The sequence below is a fragment of the Muntiacus reevesi genome, chromosome 5 (genome assembly GCF_963930625.1).
Source record: "Muntiacus reevesi chromosome 5, mMunRee1.1, whole genome shotgun sequence".
In the NCBI taxonomy this organism is placed as follows: domain Eukaryota; kingdom Metazoa; phylum Chordata; class Mammalia; order Artiodactyla; family Cervidae; genus Muntiacus; species Muntiacus reevesi.
The window spans coordinates 67,172,507-67,197,663 of NC_089253.1; the positions used below are offsets into that span (position 1 = coordinate 67,172,507).

Genomic DNA, 25,157 nt, shown 5'->3' on the forward strand with positions numbered 1-25,157 from the left:
GTCTATGAATGAGGGGCTGAGGGACTTTACAATGACAACAATTTCGGATATTATCCAGAACATTTTTTATGTTTGTTTTCAGTTATGCTATAGGGAATTGGGCTGTTCAAAATTTGACATAATATCCCTAGAAGGAGAGAAACTGAGTTGAAAGATAGTGATATAAAATTTACTTATATAGAAATTTCTGTGTAAAAAGATGGTTATTATAGTTCCTTGTTTTTCCTCTTAAATGATTAGAAAAACAGTTTAAGAATTAAAAAATGTCAGTAAGAGTTGAATTATATAGCCTCATGAATTTTTAAGAGTAACTGCCAAAGTGTTTATGCAATAAAGCAATACATTTACATATAGCAGCTTTATGTAGACTTTACACAACTCATTGACAAGCTTATGACATAGCCACACCAACTCAGCAATTTTAAGAATGTCCAGGTTAATATTAACATCTTTAGTGTTATTCTAAAGTTATCTGTATAAGTTCATATAAAAGATATCTGTCAAAAATTCAAATGTCTTCAAATACACAAAGCATTTAACTGCATGCTTAGATCATTTATCACTGAAGATTTATAAATTTTTATAAAAATTTATAAACATTATTTACATCCAAATAACTCTGAAAACATTTCTGTTCAATGAATAAATACATATTTATATATTTGTTAAGATGCATATTGCTTACTGGAATGGGCTATAATGGCCCCTTTCTCATCATTACATGTGAATATGTAATTAGCCACATAATAAATATCTCCAATGAAATCTCCAAGAAAGCTCTTAATTCAAATGTGTCATGATCACTTTTCAGAGATCACGAACCTTTCTGTTTTATTTTTTTGAACACCGAAGATAAAATTATGGCTTGGCCACAAAAATGCCAGTGCAAATGCACCTTGGCTGTCCAATAAATCTTTATTGATCTTGTGGATAAAGGTGGCTTCTTGGGAAGTGAAGCCTTCTCTTTGGTAATAAAGCTACCATATTTATTTATGTGTCCATTTAAAAGATATGCAAAACTGAACACTAAACTCAAAAACCTTATGAGTATGATGGTTTATGATAGATTTTTCAACCCCAAAACTACTGACATCTTTGGGTGCCAAATTCTTCACTGAGGAGCAAGGGGTGGGTGGCTGATCTGTGAACTATAGAAGGTGAAACAGCATTCCTGGCCTCTCTCCGCTAGATGTTCCTCCTTCTCTGTTGTTTCCCCAACTGTGACAAAGTGTCTCTGCTGCTACTGCTGCTGCTGCTAAGTCGCCTCAGTCGTGTCCGACTCTGTGCAACCCCATAGACGGCAGCCCACCAGGCTCCCCCATCCCTGGGATTCTGCAGGCAAGAACACTGGAGTGGGTTGCCATTTCCTTCTCCAATGCATGAAAGTGAAAATCGAAAGTGAAGTTGCTCAGTCGTGTCCAACTCGACCCCATGGACTGCAGCCTACCAGGCTCCTCCGTCCGTGGGATTTTTCAGGCAAGAGTACTGGAGTGGGGTGCCATTGCCTTCTCCCCAAAGTGTCTCTAGTCACTGCCAAATATCCCCTGTGAGGCAAAATTCTCCCTGGGTGGGGACCACTGGTTAAAGATGATGAAAGAACATCTTTTCCTCCCTAAATGAGGTACCAGAAGTTGAGAATCATGGTAAGAAAAATAAGTTTTCTTGACCCATGTAGCATTTGCCCAGCCCTAACCAATCAGAGACTTGAATAAGAGAAGCTCCTCTATTTGCCAAACTTGTCCCCAAGCAAAATTTGCATTTCAAAGGAACACTAGGCCTGCTTCATGGCTAGCTGCCCTGTGTAGGGAGTGGCACGAGGTTGAATCCTCTGCTGTTGCCACTTCGAAATCCTTAATAATTTTTAAACCACCATGGGTTCTGCATTTCCCTTTGCACCGAACCTCATCAATTATGTAGCCAGTTCCATAACTATCAGACCAACATTATTGGGATGCACCAATGAAATCTGTTTTGCCAGCAGAAGTTTCTGAGATCCCACTGTGCTAAACAAAAAAATCAGTTTGGAATTTTTTTTAAAAAAAGAATTAGTTTATAATTTGTGTTAGCAGAGTAGGCAAAAATCAGGGATTTTGAATGCAATAAACCTGAATTGCAATCTCATTGTCTCTATTTTACTAGCTTCAGAATCTCAGGCCAAGTTGGCCTCTCTGAATTTCAATTTTCTCAATTATAAAATGGTGTCCAATTGACAATGGTGCAGATACATACATATATATATATATATATATACATCCACCTGTGTGTGTGTGTATATATATATATATATATATATAATGGAATATTACTCAGCCATTAAAAGTGAAATACTGGTATTTGCAACAATACAGATGGAACAAGAGAATATTATGCTTAGTGAAATAAATACAAATATATGATATCACTTATATGTGGAATCTGCAAAATTATATAAGTGAATCTATATACAAAACAGACATAGAGTCATAGGAAAACAAACTAGTGGCTACCAAAGGGGATGCGGGGCCAGAACAAATTGGGGGTACAGGATTAACATATACAAACTACTATAGGTAAAAGAGATAAGCAACAAAGATTTACTGTGTAGCACAGGGAACTATACCCACTATCTTATAATAACCTATGGTGGCTCAGACGGTAAAGGGTCTGCCTGCAGTGCAGGAGACCTGGGTTCGAGACCTGGGTTCAATCCCTGGGTCGGGAAGACCCCCTGGAGAAGGAAATGGCAACCCACTCCAGTACTCTTGCCTGGAAAATTCCATGGATGGAGGAGCCCGGTAGGTTACAGTCCATGGGGTCACAAAGAGTCGGACACAACTGAGCAACTTCACGAAGACATAATGGAATATAATCTGTACAAGTGCTGAGTCCCTGCGCTGTACATCTGAAACTAACACAATGTTGTAAATTACCTATGTTTCAATAAATAGCATCAGAGGTGATACTTAGTTACAGGGTTTCTTTGAAGAGTAACAGAGGTAATTTATACAAAACAATTAGCCTGACACCTAGTAAGTGCTCAGTGAATGTAGCTCCATGACGGTGATGCTGCCGAGATTCATCTCAAGATTGGGATGAGAAAATAAAATCTCAACTTGAAAAGGGTCATCATACTGTTTGTGAAGGCACATTTCCAGAGTGCAAAGCATCAATCCACTAGATGGAGTCCTACTTGCCCAATCATTTCCAATCATTATTCACCCAAAAGTCTCTAATCTAAATTTCAAAAACACCTACTAAGTGTTTAAAACCTGGCCCTGAATTTGCACCTGCGGGTCTAAAAGTCCAGGGGAACACACCTGAGCCGGGCTGTGCGTGCTTGGCTGCTGCTATCAGCCGAAGTCGATGGTGCAAGCGTGCGTGTTAATACATTTCATACATTAGAGATGTAAATTTTATTCTTCAAGCTGAAAGCCAGGTGATTAATTCTCATAGCACAGTGATCAATTGGTGCAGATGCTCCACCTGTATTAATGTTTGTTTTTGTACGCATTAGGAGAGGGGGCACACCAATAACACAGGTGTCTGACGCAGAGCTCTGCAGTGCTGCCGTGAGCCGGCAAACACCGAGATCAGTGCTCAGGCTGCACGTAGCACTGCCAATTTTTTCAATTAGACCCATTATTGATTTGATGAAAAAGCAAATTAAACATACCATGGTGGTATGTAAATCGGTTAGAGAGAGCATAAGGTTCTGGTACAAAGAAGGCATGAGCTGCACGGCTTTTCTCAGCTGTAGCTCGGAAGGGGTTCTTGGCAATTGCTGTCCTGTATGGGGCTCCTTGTGGCTTCCTTGGTGGCTCAGATAGTGAAGAATTCTCCTCAAATGCAGGAGACCCGGGTTTGATCCCTGGGTCTGGAAGATCCCCTAGAGAAGGGAATGGTTACCCACTCCAGTATTCCTGCCTGAGGAATCCCATGGACAGGGAAGCCTGGTAGGCTACAGTCCATGACACCGCAAAGAGTCAGACCTGACTGAGTGATTAAGCACACACGCACATGTACGGGGTTCCTGGCGCTGCATGGGCTGGCTGGCTAGACAACCAGCTGGGAAGAGCAGAGCTGTGTGTTAAAAATTTTTTACAGAACAGTTCTGCGATGCTAGAAAGCAACTAACTTTGAAAGAATATGGAGATAGGAAGGTTGCAGAAGCAGCATAAAATGGTTTTCATCAACTGATGGTCCATTTTGCTCAGATGTATATGGCCATCGAGAGTGCATCCGGCAGGCATATGCATGAGACAGTTAAGAAATTTGATTTTGCTGATTCAAAACATTGTCCTGACCACTACACCTCAAGCTACTGCATGTTTTCCTTGTCTAAAGTTGAAAGATCCTAGCCTATCTATGATCAGAGTTTAATCCAGCTCCTATAATTTCTTATAATTTGAAAGAACGTTCTTCGTTGGTCAGTGAATGATGTTCTCCAGTCCTGCTAACGAATGGGACAAAAGTACTAAAAATGAGCCTGTTTAACCTACTCTATTGTTTGCTTTTCATTCAAACTTTTCATTTTTATTTTATTTATTCATTTATTTTTGGCAGCACTGCACAACATGTGAGATTAGTTCCCCGACCAGGGATGGAACCCGTGTTCTCTGCAGTGGAGCACAGAGTCTTAACCAATGGACTGCCAGCAAGTCCCTACTCTATTGGTTTTACTAACACAAGGAAGCTAATGCTTATCTCAAACTTCTCAATACCTCCATAAACATGTATCTTCTCTAGATTTCTATACAAGAAGGCTTCAAGGCTCCTAGGAGCCCTCCCTGATTCCCAGTGTTAGAGCTGCCACCACAGTGTATCCCTGGTATGCCATGCTGCTCCATCAATGCACTCAGAACACCATGCTACAATTGCCTCTTTGTTTATTTGTGACCTTCAACAGATCCAGCTTTTGACAACTGTGTGATCATCTCTACTGTTTACTTGTGTATTCCACCACCAAGCAGAGTGATTAGCATAAAGGTACTCAACATTTTTACAATAAACATGTCACACAGACAAAATTCAATTTGGTTGACTTTTTAAATAAGAGATCTTATTAAATAATATTCCAGGGACTTCTGTGGTAGTTCAGTGAGTAAGACTCTATGCTTCCACTGCAGGGAGGGGAAGGGTTTGATCCCTGGTCTGGGAACTAGGATCCCACATGCCACACAGCCTGGTCAAAATAAATAAATAATATTCCAAAGAGTTTGCTCTTCTCCTGGCAAATAAGGGGGTCTAGTAGGCCAAAGGGTTGACCTTGCCAAATCTTAAGTTCTAAGTTTCAATTATAAAGTCCATGACAAACCCGCCAAAATAAACTGGAATCAGTCACTGATGATTAAAAATGCCACCAAAATAAGTAGCAGGTGAACCAAGGTCATGCAGATATGTTTTTCATATCTTATTGAGCAACTTCCACTGAGAAGGCAAATGACTTCTGCAGAGAAGAGAAAGAATCGAAGCAATGTCAGTAACTGGATGAGGTTAATGACAAACACAAACCAAAGAGGAAGTGCTGAAAGTTTTAAATTCTACAAGATCAATGATTTAAAGGAGCTTTTTATACGAGCACTCATAAAAAGAGATTTAGACAAGAGAAAAATATTGGGAAAGGAGGGAAATGTATGACCACTGCCTGCATTGGGATAAATAGAGCCAAGAGGGATTGAGAGGGATAGAGGGATCCTATATGTATGAGAAGACAATTTCTGTGAATGAATGAATGGGGAACTGTCACAGCTCATCTGAAGTTACTGAGCTGCTATGCAAGTATAATTAGGGAAAAGACATTCAGATCAGATACTCCATCCAAACAATTTCATTTGCTACACTGTGAATTATAACATGATATGTGTGTGTGTGTGTGTGTGTGTGTGTGTGTGTGTGTGTGTATACTTGTGTGTGAGTATATATATGAAATCAGCCTTCCCAGGTGATGCTAGTGGTAAAGAACCCACCTGCCAACGCAGGAGACATAGGAGATACAGGTTCAATACCTGGGTCGAGAAGATCCCTTGGAGGAGGGCATGGCAACCCATTCCAGTATTCTTGCCTGGAGAATCCCATGGACATAGGGTTGCAAAGAGTCAGACAAGACTGAAGTGACTTAGCATAACACAGCACATATAAATAACCAGCATTTCTCTATGGCGCCCCCAAATCAACACTCTTATCAGGGTGTTGCAAAGACGCACATCTTCACAAAGAATGGCTCAGGCGAAAAGAATACCTTGCCCAAACAGAGAGGTTCTAAAAACGTGAAATTAAGAAAAATAAAGTTTTTGTTCACTTTTTCCCTCCGAGGGAAACTCTTCAAAGAGATGGTATAAGTCATCTGAAGAGTTCCTGGTTGTTTTCTGTTTTCCTTTATTTTTACATTTGTGGGTTCTTTTTTTTTAAATCAAAAATCGAGAAGATTGGAGCTGGCACGGCCATCAGTGTCTGATAGGAGAGAGCATGTGTTTCCTGTCATGCTGGCATCTGAGTGCAACAGCCGTGCGGAAGTCAGTGCAAGTCCTTACATCAAAGTTTGCTTGCCATTGTACGGACGTTGTTAGAAGTTGAAAAAAAGCAATGTCCATTTGAAGCTCGTCTGTGAACTTTGCATGAACCGCTAGGAATAATGTAGTGTGATGACAAGCCAGTTATACCTTCCACTAAATTTGCTGTCTGGAATGAACTGAAATAGTGTTTGGTTTGTGTAATTACGTCCATCTATCTTTATATTCCAGCGGCATATCGCAAATTGAAAATACTAAAAATTGACTGTTGGTTCTGATATTTAATGATTGCCAAAGACAAGACGATGATTTATTGGTTACTTACCGATGTGACACATTTGCATCTTATTAGACGGAGATTACTATTCCTTAAAATGCGGACGAGGCCTGATCATGTCTGATGGATTGATTTGATTTGCAAATGTAATCAAACTAATAAGAGGGAAAAAATGAGTGATAATGCCTTGTTTTTCAACTGGCAATCACTCCCCTGCCAACAAGGCTGATATCCCTGACTAAGCAGCCTTTACACAGTCTTCCTGTCGCCTCAAATAAACAAAGGGATGCTAAGAGCTTGATAAGAGGATAACAAGCCAAGTATGGATGCAGCATGGAACCCACACCCCTGAACTATGCTGCTGCAGGCGAGAACAAAAGTTAACAGCGGGAGATGCCACACGACCTGAACAATCTGGAGAAAAGCTCTCATCAGCTCTCTATGCCCAAATTCTTCCACCTCTTCAAAGTAAATGAAGAAGCCTTTCTTAAAGTGAAAAATACTGTCATCTTCCCTCATGCAGTAAAGCAGGCCTCTATTCATAAAGAGACTGTTTCTGAGAGAGTTTAACCACGTAACATCCAAGTGGGTTTAGAACCACCACACATACGTGGTTTGAAAACAGCAAATCCCTGTCAGGCAGTCACTGACCCTCAGTTGAGATCCTAGAAGATCACTGATATCCAGAATACAGGAAGGGGTGCTCCAGAGTGGGAAACTGAAATAAGGACCAGGGGATGCGGCTGACACCTGACTTTGATCATTCTCAAAGCCTTTCTTCAAGCCTCTTGAGTACATGTAGGACAGAAGAATAAAAACCATCATCCTCAGTGAGCTGCAAAGCAAACATTCTTAAGATGAAAATTCAAAAAGAGCTTTGATAAAAATCAACTATGCCTCATAGTCATTTACTAATGCCAGAGACAGTCTCCCTAGAAAAGAACTTTAGTATAAAGGCTACCATAGAGTACGCTTTCAATATACATTTTTGTTCAGTGCATGAGTGAATAGGCATTAGGTTGCTACAAAAATATACTACAAACAGTATTTTTGCTGGGGTGCTGAATATTACAAAGTGTGCAAATAAGTCAAATTTAATTTATCGAACTTATTACCATATTCAGATCTCCAAAACTATCATAGTTGATGTTTCAGAGATAACCACATCACCCATCCTTAGCCCATAGGAAATTTATTAAACCACAAGAACACAGCATGGTCAGATTCAAATTAAATAATAAATAATTCTATAGTAACTATATAAAGTTGTCTTGGAAATCTGAATTAAACATACATGGCACACACAGAGATGTTAAAATCTAAAATCCTCACTGGGAATAATGGGTTGGATCACTGACTAGGCTAATTAGAATCCATGGATTATCTACAAGCTTATTTTAATCAAACGTTATATACTCATCTGCAAGAGACATTGTTTTCAAAGATAGCATCAGTGTTTGCATAGCAAGTATACTCAGGGATGGTCTGTAAGTAAGGTGCACCTTGTGTATTCATGTTATTTTATCCTTATGTTATCCAGACTCTTAGCTCTACCTCAAGAACTTCCATTGAGAAATGCTTGGTCACCTTAAGCTGTTGGCCATGTTTACCAACCTCAAGCTTCAGCAATGATTTCTCTCTACTATATGCCCCTGCGTGAAACAGAAAGATTCTAAGCTAAACCTTTAGATTGATAATCCTTCAGATTATGATCTGATATATCCAGATATTATATCCAGGCTATATCAAAGAATAACAAAAGAAAGATGAACTTACTGTTTATAATGTGGGGTCCACAGTTTAAAAAACACACAGAAATAACTTTCCTATAATATTTTCATTACTGGCCTATCTTCAAGTCTATGTTGTCCATGTAAATATATGTATGCTTATATATGTGTGTGTGTGTGTGAGTCATTCAGTCATGTCTGCCTCTGTGATCCCATGGACTGCAGCTCGCCAGGCTCCTCTGTCCATGTGGATTTTCCAGGCAAGAATACTGGAGTGGGTGGCCATTCCCTTCTCCAGGGGATCTTCCCGACCCAGGAATCAAACTTGTGTCTCCTGCATTGCAGGCAGATTCTTTACCATTTGAGCCACTAGGGAAACTCCTGTTTATATACAATGTGCTATATATATAGATTAGAAAAAACATTGAAGATAACTTGCTAATATTTAATACCATGCATAAGAGTGTTTATATACTCTTTTCCAAAAAACTGGTGGTGACAATGATAAATATCAACAGTGTTCAACTGGGAGTTAAAAGACTGAGTTTTAGTCTCAACTATGCCCTGAGTAGCTTGTGACCTTGGGTAAGTCATTCAGTTTTCCTGGTCATAAACACATTTATCTGTAAGTGAATGTACAAGTAAAGGCATTTAACATTTACTGAACACTTAACAATTAAGATATTGGATTGGGCACTTTACAATACATTAATGCATTGATTTGCCCTAGCAACCTATAAAGTTGGTTGTTATATCATTATCATCCCTATGTTATACATAAGCAAAAAGTTCCTGGCGAGTAGCAAATACAGATATTTTATATCTAACTCCAAACTGCCCATCGCAATACAGTATTTCCTCTTAAGATGGAAAGTTCTAGCAAATGATCCCTAAGGTTTATTCCAATTCTACCAACCAAGAACTAATTTTTTAAGAGATCTCTCTTTGATATCATTCTTTTTTTTTTTTTTTTAAGAGTGTCACCGGGATGGGGAATACGTGTAACTCTATGGCTGATTCATATCAGTGTATGACAAAACCCACTGAAAAATAAAAAATTAAAAAAATTAAAAAAAAAAAAGAGTGTCACAAAACTTCCTCTAGGCATTTTTTCTGAATAAGCAAGCACACCTTTTTAAACTTTGGAAAAGTCTATCACACAGCAATTTGCTTCAGCATCATAGCTGTTCACAGATATAAATCTGAAATGTTTGAGTACAGATTCCGTGTTTTTCCACAAAAGGTTAATCTGACTAACATGCACAGTTGAAAGGACCTTTGGGGGAGGGTATTTCTCCCTCACATTTATAAATCTGCATTGCGGGCACCTGCCACTGGGTTCTGCCATGACACAGAAAATGACCAGAAGGCACTCTGGTTGGGAGGGGGGTTTGGGGGAGAATGGATACCTGTATGTGTTTGACTGGGTCCCTTCATTGTTCACCTGAAACTATCACAACACTGTTAACGGGCTATGTGTGTGCGTTAGTCGCTCAGCCGCGTCCGACTCTTTGTGACCCCATGAACTGTAGCCCACCAGGCTTCTCTGTCCGAGGAATTCTCCAGGCAAGAACACTGGAGTGGGTTGCCATTCCCTTCTCCAGATTAACTGGCTATACCCCAATGCAAAATAAAAAAGTTTTCAAAATCACAAGAATAAGTCCAGCTGGACTATTTTTCCCCCCTAGAGTGCTGACCACATCAGGAGTTAGTCCTTCCATGAGCCCCCAGCGGCTCCTTCCCCCTTGCTCCCTCCTCAGCCCGGCCACCATGTGTCCTGCCACAAACATGCTGACTGGCGGCGGGGGCCCCACACGTCAGGTAATTGGCCCTTCCCTAATGTAGGTTAAGCAGGTGTGAAGCCCCCTTCGTACAGAGAGGAGGGGGCTACTCTTTAGAGACCCCCCTGAGGTACGGTGTTTAATTGGGCTCCGATGACTCTCTCTATTCATGCAGGCCATGCTGCTGACCTGGATGCCCAGTCAACCTCTGGCTTAATCTGAATCCAGTGGAAGAAGCTGGTCCTTTCCCCTTCTTGATTTTGTAATATTAACTATATGCAGTGAGGACTTAATTGCCCATTCAGGCAACAGAAATATAATTTTCTTATTGGAAGCAAAGTTATGTGATTAATGGAGACACATAAAATTGCGGGATGAACTAAGTTGCATTGACTCTAGCGCTTAGAATTAACAAGAGGTGGTATTTATCCATTATATTTTTCTCTTCAACTAAATTACAATGCATTAGTACCTTTAAGTCATATAATGATAACACTGAACTGCACATTAAGAGATCCAAGTATAAAATGAATGCTGAATACCCCTTTGACTTGGGGCTTGTGCACTTTGTACATCATTCCTGATTCTTGCTAGAGGGAAAAAAATATATAACCTGACAAAAATAAAAGTGGTTGATTGTTTCAGAGAAAACCATAGCATTTTTTTTTTTCCTGGCAAAACAGAACATTTTTCTTCTTAAGAGAAATATTAACGTGTTTACAAACAAATGGACATACAATGTCTGTTTATCATAAACCATAAACTTATTACAAAATTTGGTCAATTAAAGTGATTTTGGAACTTTCCTGGTGGCTCAGCTAGTAAAGAATCCTCCTGCAATGCGGGAGACCTGGGTTCAGTCCCTAGGCTGGGAAGATCCCCTAGAGAAGGGAACGGCTACCCACTCCAGTATTCTGGCCTGGAGAATTCCATGGACTGTATAGTTAGACACGACTGAGCGACTTTCACTTTCACAGTGATTTTGGCTGGTTAAATACATTCTTCTAGTTGGATTCTTGTAATGCAGAGTCATTTATGAGGGCTGAAAAGTGGCCTGAATTGGGGAGGGAGCCATAGGTCAGGAAGAAAGGAATAGCTACCCACTCCAGTATTCTTGCCTTGAGAATTCCATGGACAGAGGAGCTTGGCGGGCTACAGTCCATAGGGTCACAAAGAGTCAGATACGATTGAGTGACTAACATTTTCTCTTTCCAGCTTAATTTTAGGGAAATCATAAGCTTACAGTCATGTTTGGAATCATCTGACTGGTAAAACACCACTGATAGGGGTAGCGTGGGTGACTTCGTACATGCGTGTGTGCATGCGAGCACCCAGTTGCTCAGGCGTGTCCAACTCTGCGACCCCGTGGACTCTGGCCCACCAGGCTCCTCTGTCCATGGGATCTCCTAGGCAAGAATACTAGAGTGGGTTGCCATTTTCTTCTCCTGGGAATCTTTCCGACTTAGGGAATCGAACCCATGTCTCCTGCGGCTCCTGCAACAGGAGGCAGATTCTTTGCCACTGAGACACCCAGAAAGTCCCACTTTGGACATACATGGGTTGAAAATTAGAGAAAAGAGAACAATGAAAAAAATATAGTTAAAGGGAGGACAGTGCCTTGACCGTGTGGACCCTGACTTTGGTTAATAAGGAAGATTCATCTGGAAGAGGAAAAGGTAAATGAACAGCAAATAGTAGCTGCAGATTTCCCCTCCCCCTTCTTGTCCCACCTCTCTGATAACCCCTCAGCAAAGGCTATCCAACAGTCTAGGAGATCACAATATCAAAAGTACTCCTGGGACTTCCCTGGTGATCCAGTAGTTAAGACTCCACACTTCCACTGCAAGGGGCGTGGGTTCCACTCCAGTCAGGAACTGAGATTTGGCATGTCCCATGGAGACCAAAGGAAAGAATACACCCTGATAACTCCTTACACCTTTCATTCTTCCCCAAATATCCACAGTGAGTTCAGCTCAACCCTCTTTGCTTCACCCACATCAACACCATTTCCTTTTACACATCAAAACCACACTTTGTATCTTGATCCTGATGCTCACTTACTCACCAGAGCTTGGTCTAACAAGGAAGCAGGCTGACTTAGTCACTTAAAAACCACAGCCAAGGTGGGCACTCTTGGGAAAAAGATAAACAGAAGACCACAGTTACCTGGCTTTTCTGTGGCTTGTGAATCAAAACTATTTTTAATTCTCTTTCAGTTCAGTTCAGTTCAGCTCAGTTCAGTCGCTCATTTGTGTCTGATTCTTTGTGACCCCATGGACTGCAGCACGCCATGCTTCCCTGTCCATCACCAACTCCCGGAGCTTACTCAAACGCACATCCATTGAGTCAGTGATGCCATCCAACCACCTCATCCTCTATCGTCCCCTTCTCCTCCTGCCTTCAATCTTTCCCAACATTAGGGTCTTTTCACATGAGTCAGTTCTTCGCATGAGGTGGCCAAAGTATTGGAATTTCAGGGTGATGCAAAAGCTCCATTCCTTACCCCCACCCCTGGTATGCATGTACACACACACACACACACACACACACACACACACACACACTACTATATAGCATTCACACTTTCAAATTAACAATTCCACTTTATGTGGATAATTTGGCTATTCCTTCTTCCAAAGTAATTAGGCTGTGTCCTAGCTTTCATAAACTCATTAGGTATAGGCAATCTTGGATTACATAGCTATTTTTATCTACTAAATATAACACACTGTACCAGAAATTCTGAGTTTAGCTGAGTAATACATACACCCTCTTTCAAAAAGAAAACTCAGCAGTTAATTTTTTTTTTTTGAAGAAACCTCTTCTCTGTGAGTTTAAAAAAGTGCTTTCAAATTACTCGGCATTCTACAGAAAACTGTTTCTCTGATGCTTGAAGTCTCCAGCTGCCTCACAATTTATATCTCTTTTCTCTGCTCTTTGTTTTTCAGCCATTTTCCCTGAATGTCAAAGTCAATTTAGTGCATTTCACTTTGCTGAATAAATCAGAGGCGAAATCCTTGCTAAAAGTGAAAATTTGATTTGCTAAAAGGAGCTTAGGGCAACTATTAATCAATATATCCAGAGTGCCAAAGCCAAGGCCACTATAGACATGCATTCATTTGGAGATTGGCTGAGGCAGACCAAGGGGGACGCAGGGGAAAACGTGTGACCAGCCCCCAGGAGGGAGGCGGGATTAGGGATGGGGAGAGGGGTCACAGAGGAGCAGAGGAAAAAGCAAAAACATGCCGGTATGGTGTTCAGACTTCTCCCTTCAATTCTTCTTTTAGAAGTGGAGAAAGATTCTAATGATGCATTTAAGCATATATGGGTTATGCTCACTACACTAGCTTCCATGCAACAATTTTTTCACAAGACACAAAAGTCTTTTTCTCTAGAACTCTTCAAGCAGCCTTGAGAAGAACCTAAAAGTCAGAAGCAACAGCTTTATAAACAAACAGAATTCCAGAATAGAAATGAGTCGGATCAGGTCTATCAGATGTCAATATTTTGATAACCCTCAGGCTTCTGGTGCACAATAAAATGAAGGACAGGACTCATCCTGTCACCTTATCATTCAAAAGAGCTTCACAATTACAATTACTTGCCTGAAAATGATACCGTATTTTAGGATATGATGCCTAAAAAAATCTTCAACCTAGTGAATCTGAACAGAGTCAAGGAGGGGAGAGCCTTCATTCTAGCAACCAATCACTTAAAAACTTTTCCAACTATTCCACTGAGTAGCTACTCAGGGATCACATTGTTTCATTAAAATTTGTGATCAGGGATATAAAGGACACACTATCAAACACCTTGATTTTTACTGATTTTAAAAGTGTGTCATACATTTCCTCTTCAATCATTTTCATTTTCTTTTCATTTTATAAATTAACAGACAAAACTTAAAGATAGGGCAAACAGGCTATATTTGGCTAAACTTGCTATGAAAGGCAGGTAGATAATCTGGAACAAATGACAAAAAAAAAATAAAGTATGGGAAAGTAGATGAAGAGGGGTGTGAAAGGCCTAATGAAGCTATTGGTAAAAAGTGATTTAAGTTAAATAGTCTATGGGTTCTAGTAACAGTACTAAGAGTGTGAATCAAATCTCCTGACTTAGGAGTTTGCTCATCTATAAAGTGAAGGTAATAAGAATTACATTATGATATGTAAAATTAGATAGCCAGTGGGAATTTGCCGTATGATGCAGGGAGCTCAAATTCGGTGTTCTGTGACAACCTAGAGCGGTGGGATGGGATGGGATGGGATGTGGGAGGGAGGTTCAAAAGGGAGGGGACACATATATATCTATGCCTGATTCGTGTTGATATATGGCAGAAACTAACATAATATCGTAAAGTAATTATCCTCCAGTTAAAGATAAATAATTTAAAAAAAGAATTAAACTGCCAAACTGTTGTAGACATCAAATAAAAGTTCATGCACATGCTTTGTAAATAATAATAAACTATATAGATATTAGTTATTTTTGTGCTGAAAGCTTATCCGCATACTTTAGTCACTCAGTCACATCCAAATCTTTGTGACCCCAAGGACTACAGTCCACCAGGATCCTCTGTCCATGGAATTTTCCAGGCAAGAATACTGGAGTGGGTTGCCATTCCCTTCTCCAGGGGATCTTCCTGATTGTTTCAAAAAATCTTCAGGGCAAACATCCATTATAGTGAAAGGGAGGGAAAGGTTATTTAACCAAGAGGATCATTGTATGGATATTGTCATTATTCTATCCTAGGTGAGCAGGACCATTAGCTTCTAAATAATCTAGTTTGTCCTGCACTGCAGGCAGATGCTTTAACATCTGAGCCATCAGGGAAGACCTTTGAAAGCTTAACCTCACAAGAAAAAAGATGACCACATTTCAGTGCACACGTGTATACACAGAAATTTCTGTAGACACAGATCCATGATTCAGGGTAGAGATCAGGTCACTTGTGTCTTTAATAACCCTCACAGTACCTAGCATAGTACTAAGTCCAGAGCAGACACTCAAATGCTTAAACTGTATTCAGGATTGCTATGAAATTATGATCCTTCTTTGATCCGAGGTACATGGTGGCATGACTATGAGTGGAAATGCAAATCTCTTTGGGGGACACCTAGTAATGCAGCAGAAGTAATGCTGGAACAGAGGTCATGTGAGCGCAGGCAATTAAGCATGGTCACTGCACTGTACATTCGGTCACAAACAAAGGCACTGAACGTGGAGGAGAGGTCTCTGTGAGCATCATTAACAACATTTGAGGTGTCTCAGGAACTGAGTCTCTGTCTGGGAAACCTCAAAACTTTGTTGGTCTTTCTCCGTTATAGCAAGGGGAGCTGCAGAAAATGAACAAATCTCTAGGGGACATTGCAGATTATTTTATTCACAACAGTTTTCAACTTGTTCCTGTCTCCTTATCACAACTGTGACTTCAGGACTGATAAACACAGTTATTTTAGGTTTGGCTGAGGAGGACAAACTAGATTATTTAGAAGCTAATGGTCCTGCTCACCTAGGATAGAATAATGACAATATCCATACAATGATCCTCTTGGTTAAATAACCTTTCCCTCCCTTTCACTATAATGGATGTTTGCCCTGAATATTTTTTGAAACAGCTCTTATGAATACTAAGTTTTTGGATCACTTGCCTTTAATTACAATAAAATGACAATCTATGTGCAGTCTCTTAGATAATAAAATGAACACTGAATATTTTACGTTTAGATCATGCTTTATAATGTGCAAATTAATTATGCATATGTATGTAATTTGCATGTGTATTCTTTTCCTCATTTGATTTTCACAAAATAACTAATGGTTGGACCAGTTATGCAACTTACAAAATAGTACTCAACTATATACAGCTCAGGTTTTCTGATTTTACTTTCAGAATTATTCTACCTTTTATAAACCACAACTACAGGTACACAGGTATACAAGTACCAGGTGCATTAAATATAACTTCTGATTATCTGATAATCGAATTTAGCTATAATTTAAATAGTCTTATTAAGTGCCAGAACAGTGGATCTTCAATTTAAAATTTTTCCACTTAACTAAAAGACTCAATGACTTTATAGTTTTGAAATCACTGTTACATGCATATAAGAAATACTAACCCTAAGAAAAGAGCTGTAATCACTTTAATTCACTCATAGCAAAGTAGAAATCACCACTACATGCAAATTCAGTTATAGAATGGGGTGGAGGGCGGAGCCTCAGAGCCAATTAACAGTTTCATGCTATGAATATTTTTAATCAATAATATATTTTTCAAGTGCCAATGATATAGATCCAAGACAGCATATTAGGTCCTTTTTATATATAACATAGGGAATTCCCTGGTGGCTCAGATGGTAAAGAGTCTGCTTGCAATGCAGGAGACCCGGCTTCGATCTCTGGATCAGGAAGATCCCCTGGAAAAGAAAATGACAACCCACTCCAGTACTCTTACCTGGAAAATCCCATGGACGGAGGAGCCTGGCAGGCTATAGTCCACGGGGTCACAAAGAGTAAGAGACGACTGAACGACTAACACACAACACAACTCCCAGGTGCCTCAGTGGTAAACAATCCACCTGCCAATGCAGGAGACTCAGGTTCGATCCCTGGGTCAGGAAGATCCCCTGGAGAAGAAAGCGGCAACCCACTCCAGCTTTTGCCTGGGAAATCCCATGGACAGAGGAGCCTGGAGGGTGCATTTGGTCACAAACAAAGGCACTGAATGGTGGGGAGAGGTCTCTGTGAGCATCTTTATGGTCTATGGGGTCACAAAAGAGTCAGACACGACTTAATGACTAAAACAACAACAATATATAACATAACTCTCTTAGTCAACTACGCCATTTCTTGCATATGAAACCATGATCACATACACATATACATGAAACATACTGTTGTTACAGATGGAAACATGAGCATACAGTAATAATTTCCATCACAATGCTATGTGCTTTTTCACATATCAAAAGCATGAGGTAGTGCTAAGCAGTTTAAGATAAATAATGGGCATTTGAAAAACAAAACCTTCACAACTTTGTCTGAGGGATGATATAATTTAAAAATTTGTCTCTGCATAAAATGCAACCAGGACAGTAAACATTTCTTTAAAAAGTATCATTGACCATAAATGTTCAAAATGCTCTTGTGTATTCTCTCACAAGATTTATATCCTGGTGTAGAAACAGTTTGTTTATTTTCTTTAGACATTTCTTTCATTTACAGAAAACTCTAAATTCTTTTATTGAGAAAACTATTAAAAAAAAACTCAATGAGTAATTTTAACACATTTTCCTAAGTAAATAAATGTCTTTATAAAAAAGGTTTCAGAGTAAATGGAGAATACTGGTTTCTATATGTTAATTTCTGTTTCTTCATGAATAAACAACTACATGTAAAGAGTGTTCTATCACATACCTTCCTAGTTTGGTTTGCTTCTCAGGCTTAATATTTCCTGCCTTCATTTGGTATGAAGAAAAATTACAGGTTTTTTCCTTTCCTGTTTAATGCCATTATATAGACACTATTTTTAAAATGTGACTAAGAGGCCCCAAACTTAAACAGAGTCCTCCTTCTTTAGCAAGTAATTGTTTAACCTGTCATGTTAAAATTAAACAAGCCCACCTGACAATTTGCCATACTTGATAAAGGGACCAAAAAAAAAACCCTTCTAACATACATTCATTCACTTAATTGTTCAAATACCTTTCTCTTCTTTTAAAGTAATCCATCTGGCAAGATCCATAAATATATTTAAGCCACTTATATAGGTCAGCTAATATGGATGATGCTTTTTTAAGCACCATCTGACGAAGCACATTCTGCATTCCGCTAACAAAGTTACAGTATAAAATAATATTTTAATCAAGCCCAAAGAACAATAACAGATCTGACTGCTGGGCTGATAATCGTCTTATCACACCGTGTGAAACCTAGCTCTAATATTTGACGGAGCCTCCATTACTTGGCAGCCCATTCTAAAAAAGGCCAACAATGGAGAGAGAATGAAGTGGAGTGTGCAAGACCTCCGTATCTACATAAAAGAGATTAGAGGCGACAGCGTTCCATTTTACAGCTCAATCATATTGTGTTAGCATGCGCTTATCCGAGCGCGGACGAAATTGAAAGAGAAATAAAAAAGAGTCAGGCAGATAGGAACCAGAAAAGCGAGGCCTGAGCAATTTCCAAGGATATAAAAGGATGCTAATGGCGGGGCCCTGTCATTCTTAAAAAGGGCTATTAGGGCACCATCATCTGTTCTGGTGCCCTTATGCTCCTTCAACTAAAGTCAAGCATTTTCTAAAGCCCTTGTGATCTTTTTGCTTCTAGAGATAAAGTATGGTCATGTTTCAGAACAACACACTTTCCATTTATGTGATTTATTAAAGTAAGTCAACTAATTCTATTTACTGATTTAAAAAAAAAAAGGAACCCACTCCCTATGTATTTTTCTTCAATATTTGCTTTTGTTGAATTTGTCACTTTTTACGGAGCAAAAGAAGTATATGAAAATACTTTCCCAGCAGTGCAGAAAGGCTATGATGTTATCTGAGATGCTAAACTTGATTTTGAAAAAGAGTGTGGGTCTACATGTGTGTATGATTCCACAATCTGAGAGCAGCATACAGAGAGCAAAGGCTTGGATATTAGTATATTTTTTAAAAAAGATTTCACTTAATTTTCACATAAGCATTAAAAGCATAACAGTATTGAAGTGAAATTTCAGTTCTGGTTTGGCTTTAATTCCAGCTCTGACCCCAGTGATCAGGACTAGGTCATGGTATCAAAAACACATTTTTACTTTTATCGAGGCAGAAATGGGACCTCAATCTTTATATTCTCTTAGGCGTTACCCTCCCTTCCCATAGGGCACGCTGCCGCGGGCCCAGGCAGCCTGAACCCGGGTTGCACATAGAGCAGCAAGCTCGCATCACAGCATCTTTCCCTTCCACCTCGGAACACTGCCTGGCACACTCACTGTTAGCATTTCAGCGAATGCGTGGTTTGCTAATCCCTCTCTGGAAAGCCAAGAGACTCCGTGCAATCATTTAAAACACCCTCCGGGTATCACGAAAACCAGAGCTGTGAATCATCCGCGCACAGCAACCTCCTCTGGCATTTGCTGGGCAGAGGGACTCACGTCAGCCCCCACCGATGCTAAGCCTCCGCTTAAGACTGAACACATAATCGGACAGCAATTGTTTCCACCACTGGAAATGCTGTTACTCATAGTTATTTAAAGTTACTGTCTTCACAGAAGTCACCAGAGCCCCTTTACTGTGACAAGTTCCTCTGTAAGCTGACATTTCTACTTAGATACACAACTGGACCCACAAATTCATCACCGACTTGGCCTGACCGCAGAGCATCAGCAGGCATTGTTGACTTCTTGGTCATCTTTACGGAGCGTCTGCACAGTATCAAAACACGGGCTTAGTAAATTTCTTAATTCGAGGAGAACTGGGGCAAGATTCTCTGAAAGAACGGGCGGTGTGGAGTCCCAGTGACATGGCCTTTGACGCTGTTGCTACGAATAATGGTAACATTATCGCTATTATTTTGAACTTATTCTCAAAGGTGATCAACTGAGGAACTAAAATACACAGATTCTACTCCAGGAAGCAATGATGAATATGGGCTTTGAAGGCTCCGGACACATTTGTGAACTTGTGGAAGTGCTTTTATTAATACCTCCTTCTGCCCCAGATCTCCCTATCTTTGAATTATGGATAATATCTGATTCCTGGGTTAGAACAAAGGTTCTCAACTGGGGAAGAAGGGAGTGATTTCGCCCCCTCAAGAGGACATCTGGCAATGTCTGAAGACATTTTTGTTTGTCCTAACTCAAGGGTACCAGAGGATGGTAGAGGGTAGAGACGGAGGATGTTGCTAAATTCCCTACAAGGAACAGGACAGTCCCCACAACAAAGGGTTATCTGGTTCCAAACAACAATTGTGTCAAGACTGAGAAACCCTGGTTTAGAATAATGCTATTTTAAATTTGTGACAATATATATGTGTGCATATATAAATACTGGGGGAGGAAATGGCAGCCCACTCCAGTACTCTTGCCTGGAGAATCCCATGGACAGAGGAGCCTGGTGGGCTACAGCCCATGGGGTCGCAAAGAGTCGGACACAAGTGAAGCGACTTAGCAGCAGTAACAGCATCTGTAAATATAAATGATATACTATATATTGGTTATTTTTAAAAGTATATGTGGACTCTTCAACAAATCTTAGTTGTGTTTCTTTCTAAATCCCTTTATTAATACTTTCTTTCAAAATAAGTTTTCATATAATCGTTTAGGCAAATTCCAGCCTTTTCCCCTGCTACCATTCCCAATGTCTTACCATCTTTTAGCATATTCTATCTTTTCTTTTGCTTTTCCTGAAAATCTGTCAGCTGTGATCATAATCCAAATGCAAACCAACCATCCACACGATCAAATTCTCATCTTTCTTTTAGATGTAGTGACCCTTGTGGACGTATCTGCTACAGACCACACTCCAGCTCACCTATTTAACTAGTTTTGACCTAATTTGGGGTGCTTTATTAGCAAACAGTGTAAGACAAAGTAGCTGGTATAATACAGAGTGATGTTTAAATTAGTTTACAATTTGCTTGGCCTCATCTAGAACTGCAGCGAACAAAGCCATTCAGAAATGTCAGCTGTGTTCCCAAGCACTGTAACAAATTGTCGCCTGAACGCTGCACACCTAATGACTTCAAATTAGCTTCACTGCGATATCGCCTGACAGTTCGTTACGACTGTTAGCAACATAGCTGGCGTATCATGACCAATAAATTGGTTTCAGTGTGGGCTGGGAAAGGGACTTCCATCAATTTGATTAAAGAAATTACTGTAGCATTCAAAGCATAAAGACAAACTAGTTTAAGGAGACAGAAATAAGTTCACTCTACCAAAGAAACATGGCTCATCGTCCAAAAATTTGTGTGTAAACTATTTGAAGATCAGAGTTCAAACAGACAATAATTCAAGTAGACAACTAAAATTCTTAAACCTTGTGATCAGGTAATATGTTCACTGATCTAAGGATGGGTCTGGAAAGAAAAGTCACTGGATATTTTAAAATACTACTCTTAAGTTAACAGAACAGAAAATTTATGATGTTAGTTTAACATTTATTTTTGTAATTTATGTATAAAATCATGGTAAATATCTCATTGTAAACCAAAGCAATAAGCAAATATGAAAAGCAATTCAGTATAGATTGCTACTACAAATGACGAAATGAGTGATTTTTAAAAGGAAACATGGGATCTAGACTACTCTTGATAAAAAACATTTTTTAAAGTGAAAAGAAAAAGCCAAAGTATTTTCTTAGGCTAAAACAGACTTTAAAAGGAGTAAAAAATATTTTAACAAGTTACATTCTATTTATCTTAGGTTGGCAATAATAGTACCTTCATGTGTGAAAAAATAATGAACAAGCATTCAAGATGGTATAGCTATAAAAAGATTTATGATTCTATTAGGATAGGAAAGCTCTAAATTAAGTATGACAAAGACAAACGTAAAGGTTTAAAAAAAATCCTAATGAACAGGATTTCCCTGGAAGGCCAGTGGTTAGGACTGTGAGCTTTCACTGCTGAGGATGTCAGTTCAATCCCTAGTTGGACAGCTAAGATTCTGTATGCCTTGCTGGGTGACCAAAACAAATAATATATAAATTTTAAAAATATATAAATAAAAAAAAAATTTTTTTTAACTCCTAATGAGAAAACTGTGAATTGGCATAAATCAACATATACACCCTAGGGGATTAATTGCAAACTTTTCTTTTTCATTTCAGAAAATGTACCTGGAATATGCTTCGCCCATCCAATGATAACCACCAACTCTCGATCAGCCAAGTCACACAGTGTAGTGAGGGCTTTGATGTCACTGTCGGGGACGGTAGGGTCAGGCATGGCATAGATCTTCTCCGGTTCAGCCACCAACAAATGTGAGACAATCTTGTTATCTGCAGGATCAGACCAGAGCACTCCAGGATCACTAGTAGCATCATTTCTCTTTCACACATGCTAAACTAGGTGGTGTTTTGAAAGGAAAAAAAAAAAGCCTCGAATAGCCTATAATCAACCCCAAACATTCCATTTATGGTTCAACATATGTATATTAAAGTGTTTCGGAAAACCCATAGCACGAAATAAGCCGCTGCAGTCGTGATAGTTCTCTGCTTCTCCTTGGCTTTACCTGCCTTTGCTGGAATGAAGCATCTGTCCTGTAATGAAATTTTTTATAGCAAACAGATAAGAGGAGTTAGACGCTTTCTGGGTTTACTCTTTGATTCTTAAGTGGGATTTGGGGAAGCAGATTAAATAGTATACAGCAGTTTTAAAATAAAACTCCACGTAAACCACTGAAATGTAGAAGGCAATGTGGGAGGCAAAGATCTAGTGCCCATAGACCTAATGGGCATGAGAGTCATTAATTGTCCTAATTCCTTTAAAAAAGAGCAAAGGTCAGAGCCCTTCTGCCTGGGTGAATTACTGACTGTATAACTCTATCTCTGTGGGATGCCTTCAATAGGAATATCTTTCCTGTCTCCCTCTCCACACGCCCAGCCCATCTTCCAAATCGAGCCAATGTCAGTTTCCAGAAAAACACTCCTACTTAAATGTGACAGTGTTCTCTCTTCTGAGCATCTAATTCTTCAGTCCTCTTTTTTCATCTGTTGTCTTTAGTTCACTCTGGTTCAGATTCATCTGTCTGGAATTTGTGATATATGTTTTTAAAATCCTTCATAAAGTAAACACTAGAGACAAATGGACAGCATCACATCCAATGTGTTTTATCGCTCAGGGCCATGTGAGAGTTTATGGAAGGGTTATAAAGCCTTGCTAACAGAATGAATTTTCTTGTTGGCCCTATTTCCAATTTTTACACGTAGTTTTAGATTTGATACTTTCTTCTAAGTGAGGAGATACAAATAGGTAAGAATAAACCCAGATATTTCAATATTCTACATCTTTTTAATTTAGAAAACTAAGGTCTTAAATGGGATCTTATGAGTCAAGCCAAAGAGTCTTCTCCGTTCACTGTTTGCCTTTTCCTATAAATTTTTAACTTTTTAAACTCAAAATGAAAAGACTTCATATACCTTAGAATTGAAAACAAAGCTTTCTTTTTGTCTCCTTTAACAACAAGAATTCTTATCCAAGCTGTAATTTTTCTGATGTAGTTTAAATTTTTATTACTATGACTGCCACATGAATTTTATTTCAAATTCTCAACATCAATATTCCCTGGCAGTAATATTCAATTACTATCAAATTAAAAGTACAGATTTGGGAGGAAACATTCCCAAATATCATATTTTGTAGAAAAAAATTAAGATCAAATAGAGATTCTTTTTTTTTTTCAATTTGCAGGATCTGCAGAGAATGACAGTTGTTTCTCGTATATGCTATAGAAACAACACCCTGTTTTTTAGTTATGCTTGGAAAAGTTTCTGCTTTCATTGCTTTGACATTGCAACAAAACCTGTCAGCAACTACTAGATTCTCAGGACTAGAAGGAAATGCAATAATAAAGGGTGCAAAAATGTAACTGAAGGAAAAAGTGATTCGAGTTTTTTTTAGTACGGGGAAAATGTTACCTGTGTTTAGCCAAGTCAATGGATACTTGACCAGAGGGGCCAGAAAAACCTGGTGGAGGCTTAGAAATTCCTATCATTCAGAAAATGGAATAGCTGGCAGCACTGTTTCGAGGTGAGGCTTATTTAATGTTTCCCTAATTAGAATCGATAGAACCCAATTTTCATTCTTGGGCTTTTGTAGAACACAGACAATCAGTCAGGCTCCAGAAATCTCCCCCAGCCACCTCCTCAGCAATGCTGGTGCCCAGTGTCCTGACACTTATCTGACAGGATCTGAAAATTAAGTTTTATAAATGTTTGTTACCAAAACACACTAATTGGATGGACTAAGGAAAATTAACACAGAGGCCTTAAGATAATGAGTAATGATTTATTAGGAGTCCTCTTTTATCTCAGACCAGTGGAGCTCACTGAAATTGCTGTAATCTCCTTCAAGGTACTCGACAAGCCTCCTCCCCATTTCCCAGGTTTGCGCTGAAAACCATAGATGTTTCTCTACCCTGTGGACTTACGAATGGGCTGGTGGTGCTCATTTTTCTCTCAGTAGAGGAAATCATCAATGGTGTCAGTCAACGTTCATAGAAAATGAATGAGAAATGGCCAGTCTGGACATTTACTGAATCCAGGAAAACGAAACCTCTAATGAAATTAAGCATTAGTGTTTATTGCATTTTATTGTATTATCAGAAAGTTTTTTATTCTAATGTGCAAAATCTGCTTAATGCAGTCCTAGATCGTATTTGCAGAATGCCAAACAGCTTATGCAGGCTGAGGAGAAGATGCCAGATTGGACAATTGAAGGTATAATCAACATAATGTTTTTTGGAAAGGCAAAAGGAAACTATGCCATATGTTCACTTAAGCTTTAATTTTATGTAAAACTGGTTGTTTTTCCTTTGACATAGCTAAAATGTCCTTTCATTTACAGTTCAGGGTCTGTTTTATTTATTTAACAGATGCCCATATGCGCACATGGATGGCACACAGCAGCGCCCCCTCCTGGACAGTCCGAAAGAGGACTTTTTTTTTTTTCTCTTCCCCTGAAAGCTGATCAAAAATGACCTGTGTCTTTTCTAGAACTGCTCTAGCTGCAACTTCCTCTGGTGAGGGCCGGTTGTGTCTTCTGAGCCAGAGACAGCTACATAGAAGAACTGTTTCCATCGCAGCACTTTTCAGTGCCTTGCAATAAACTCTATGCATAAACATCCTAAAAGGTTAGCTCTTTTGCGTTACAAGGAGCCCCGCACATGCGA

General features: G+C 39.3%; 1 protein-coding gene across 8 annotated transcripts in view; it reads right to left on the bottom strand.

The window, feature by feature from the left end:
• The window catches only part of ESRRG (estrogen related receptor gamma), a 674,199-nt gene that overhangs the window by 43,075 nt on the left and 605,967 nt on the right, over nt 1–25,157 (bottom strand). For all 8 annotated transcript variants that reach the window (XM_065938330.1, XM_065938333.1, XM_065938334.1 and 5 more), the window contains one exon: nt 22,105–22,266. In XM_065938330.1, coding sequence (XP_065794402.1) covers nt 22,105–22,266 — 162 coding nt within the window. The remainder of the gene's footprint in view (nt 1–22,104; nt 22,267–25,157) is intronic.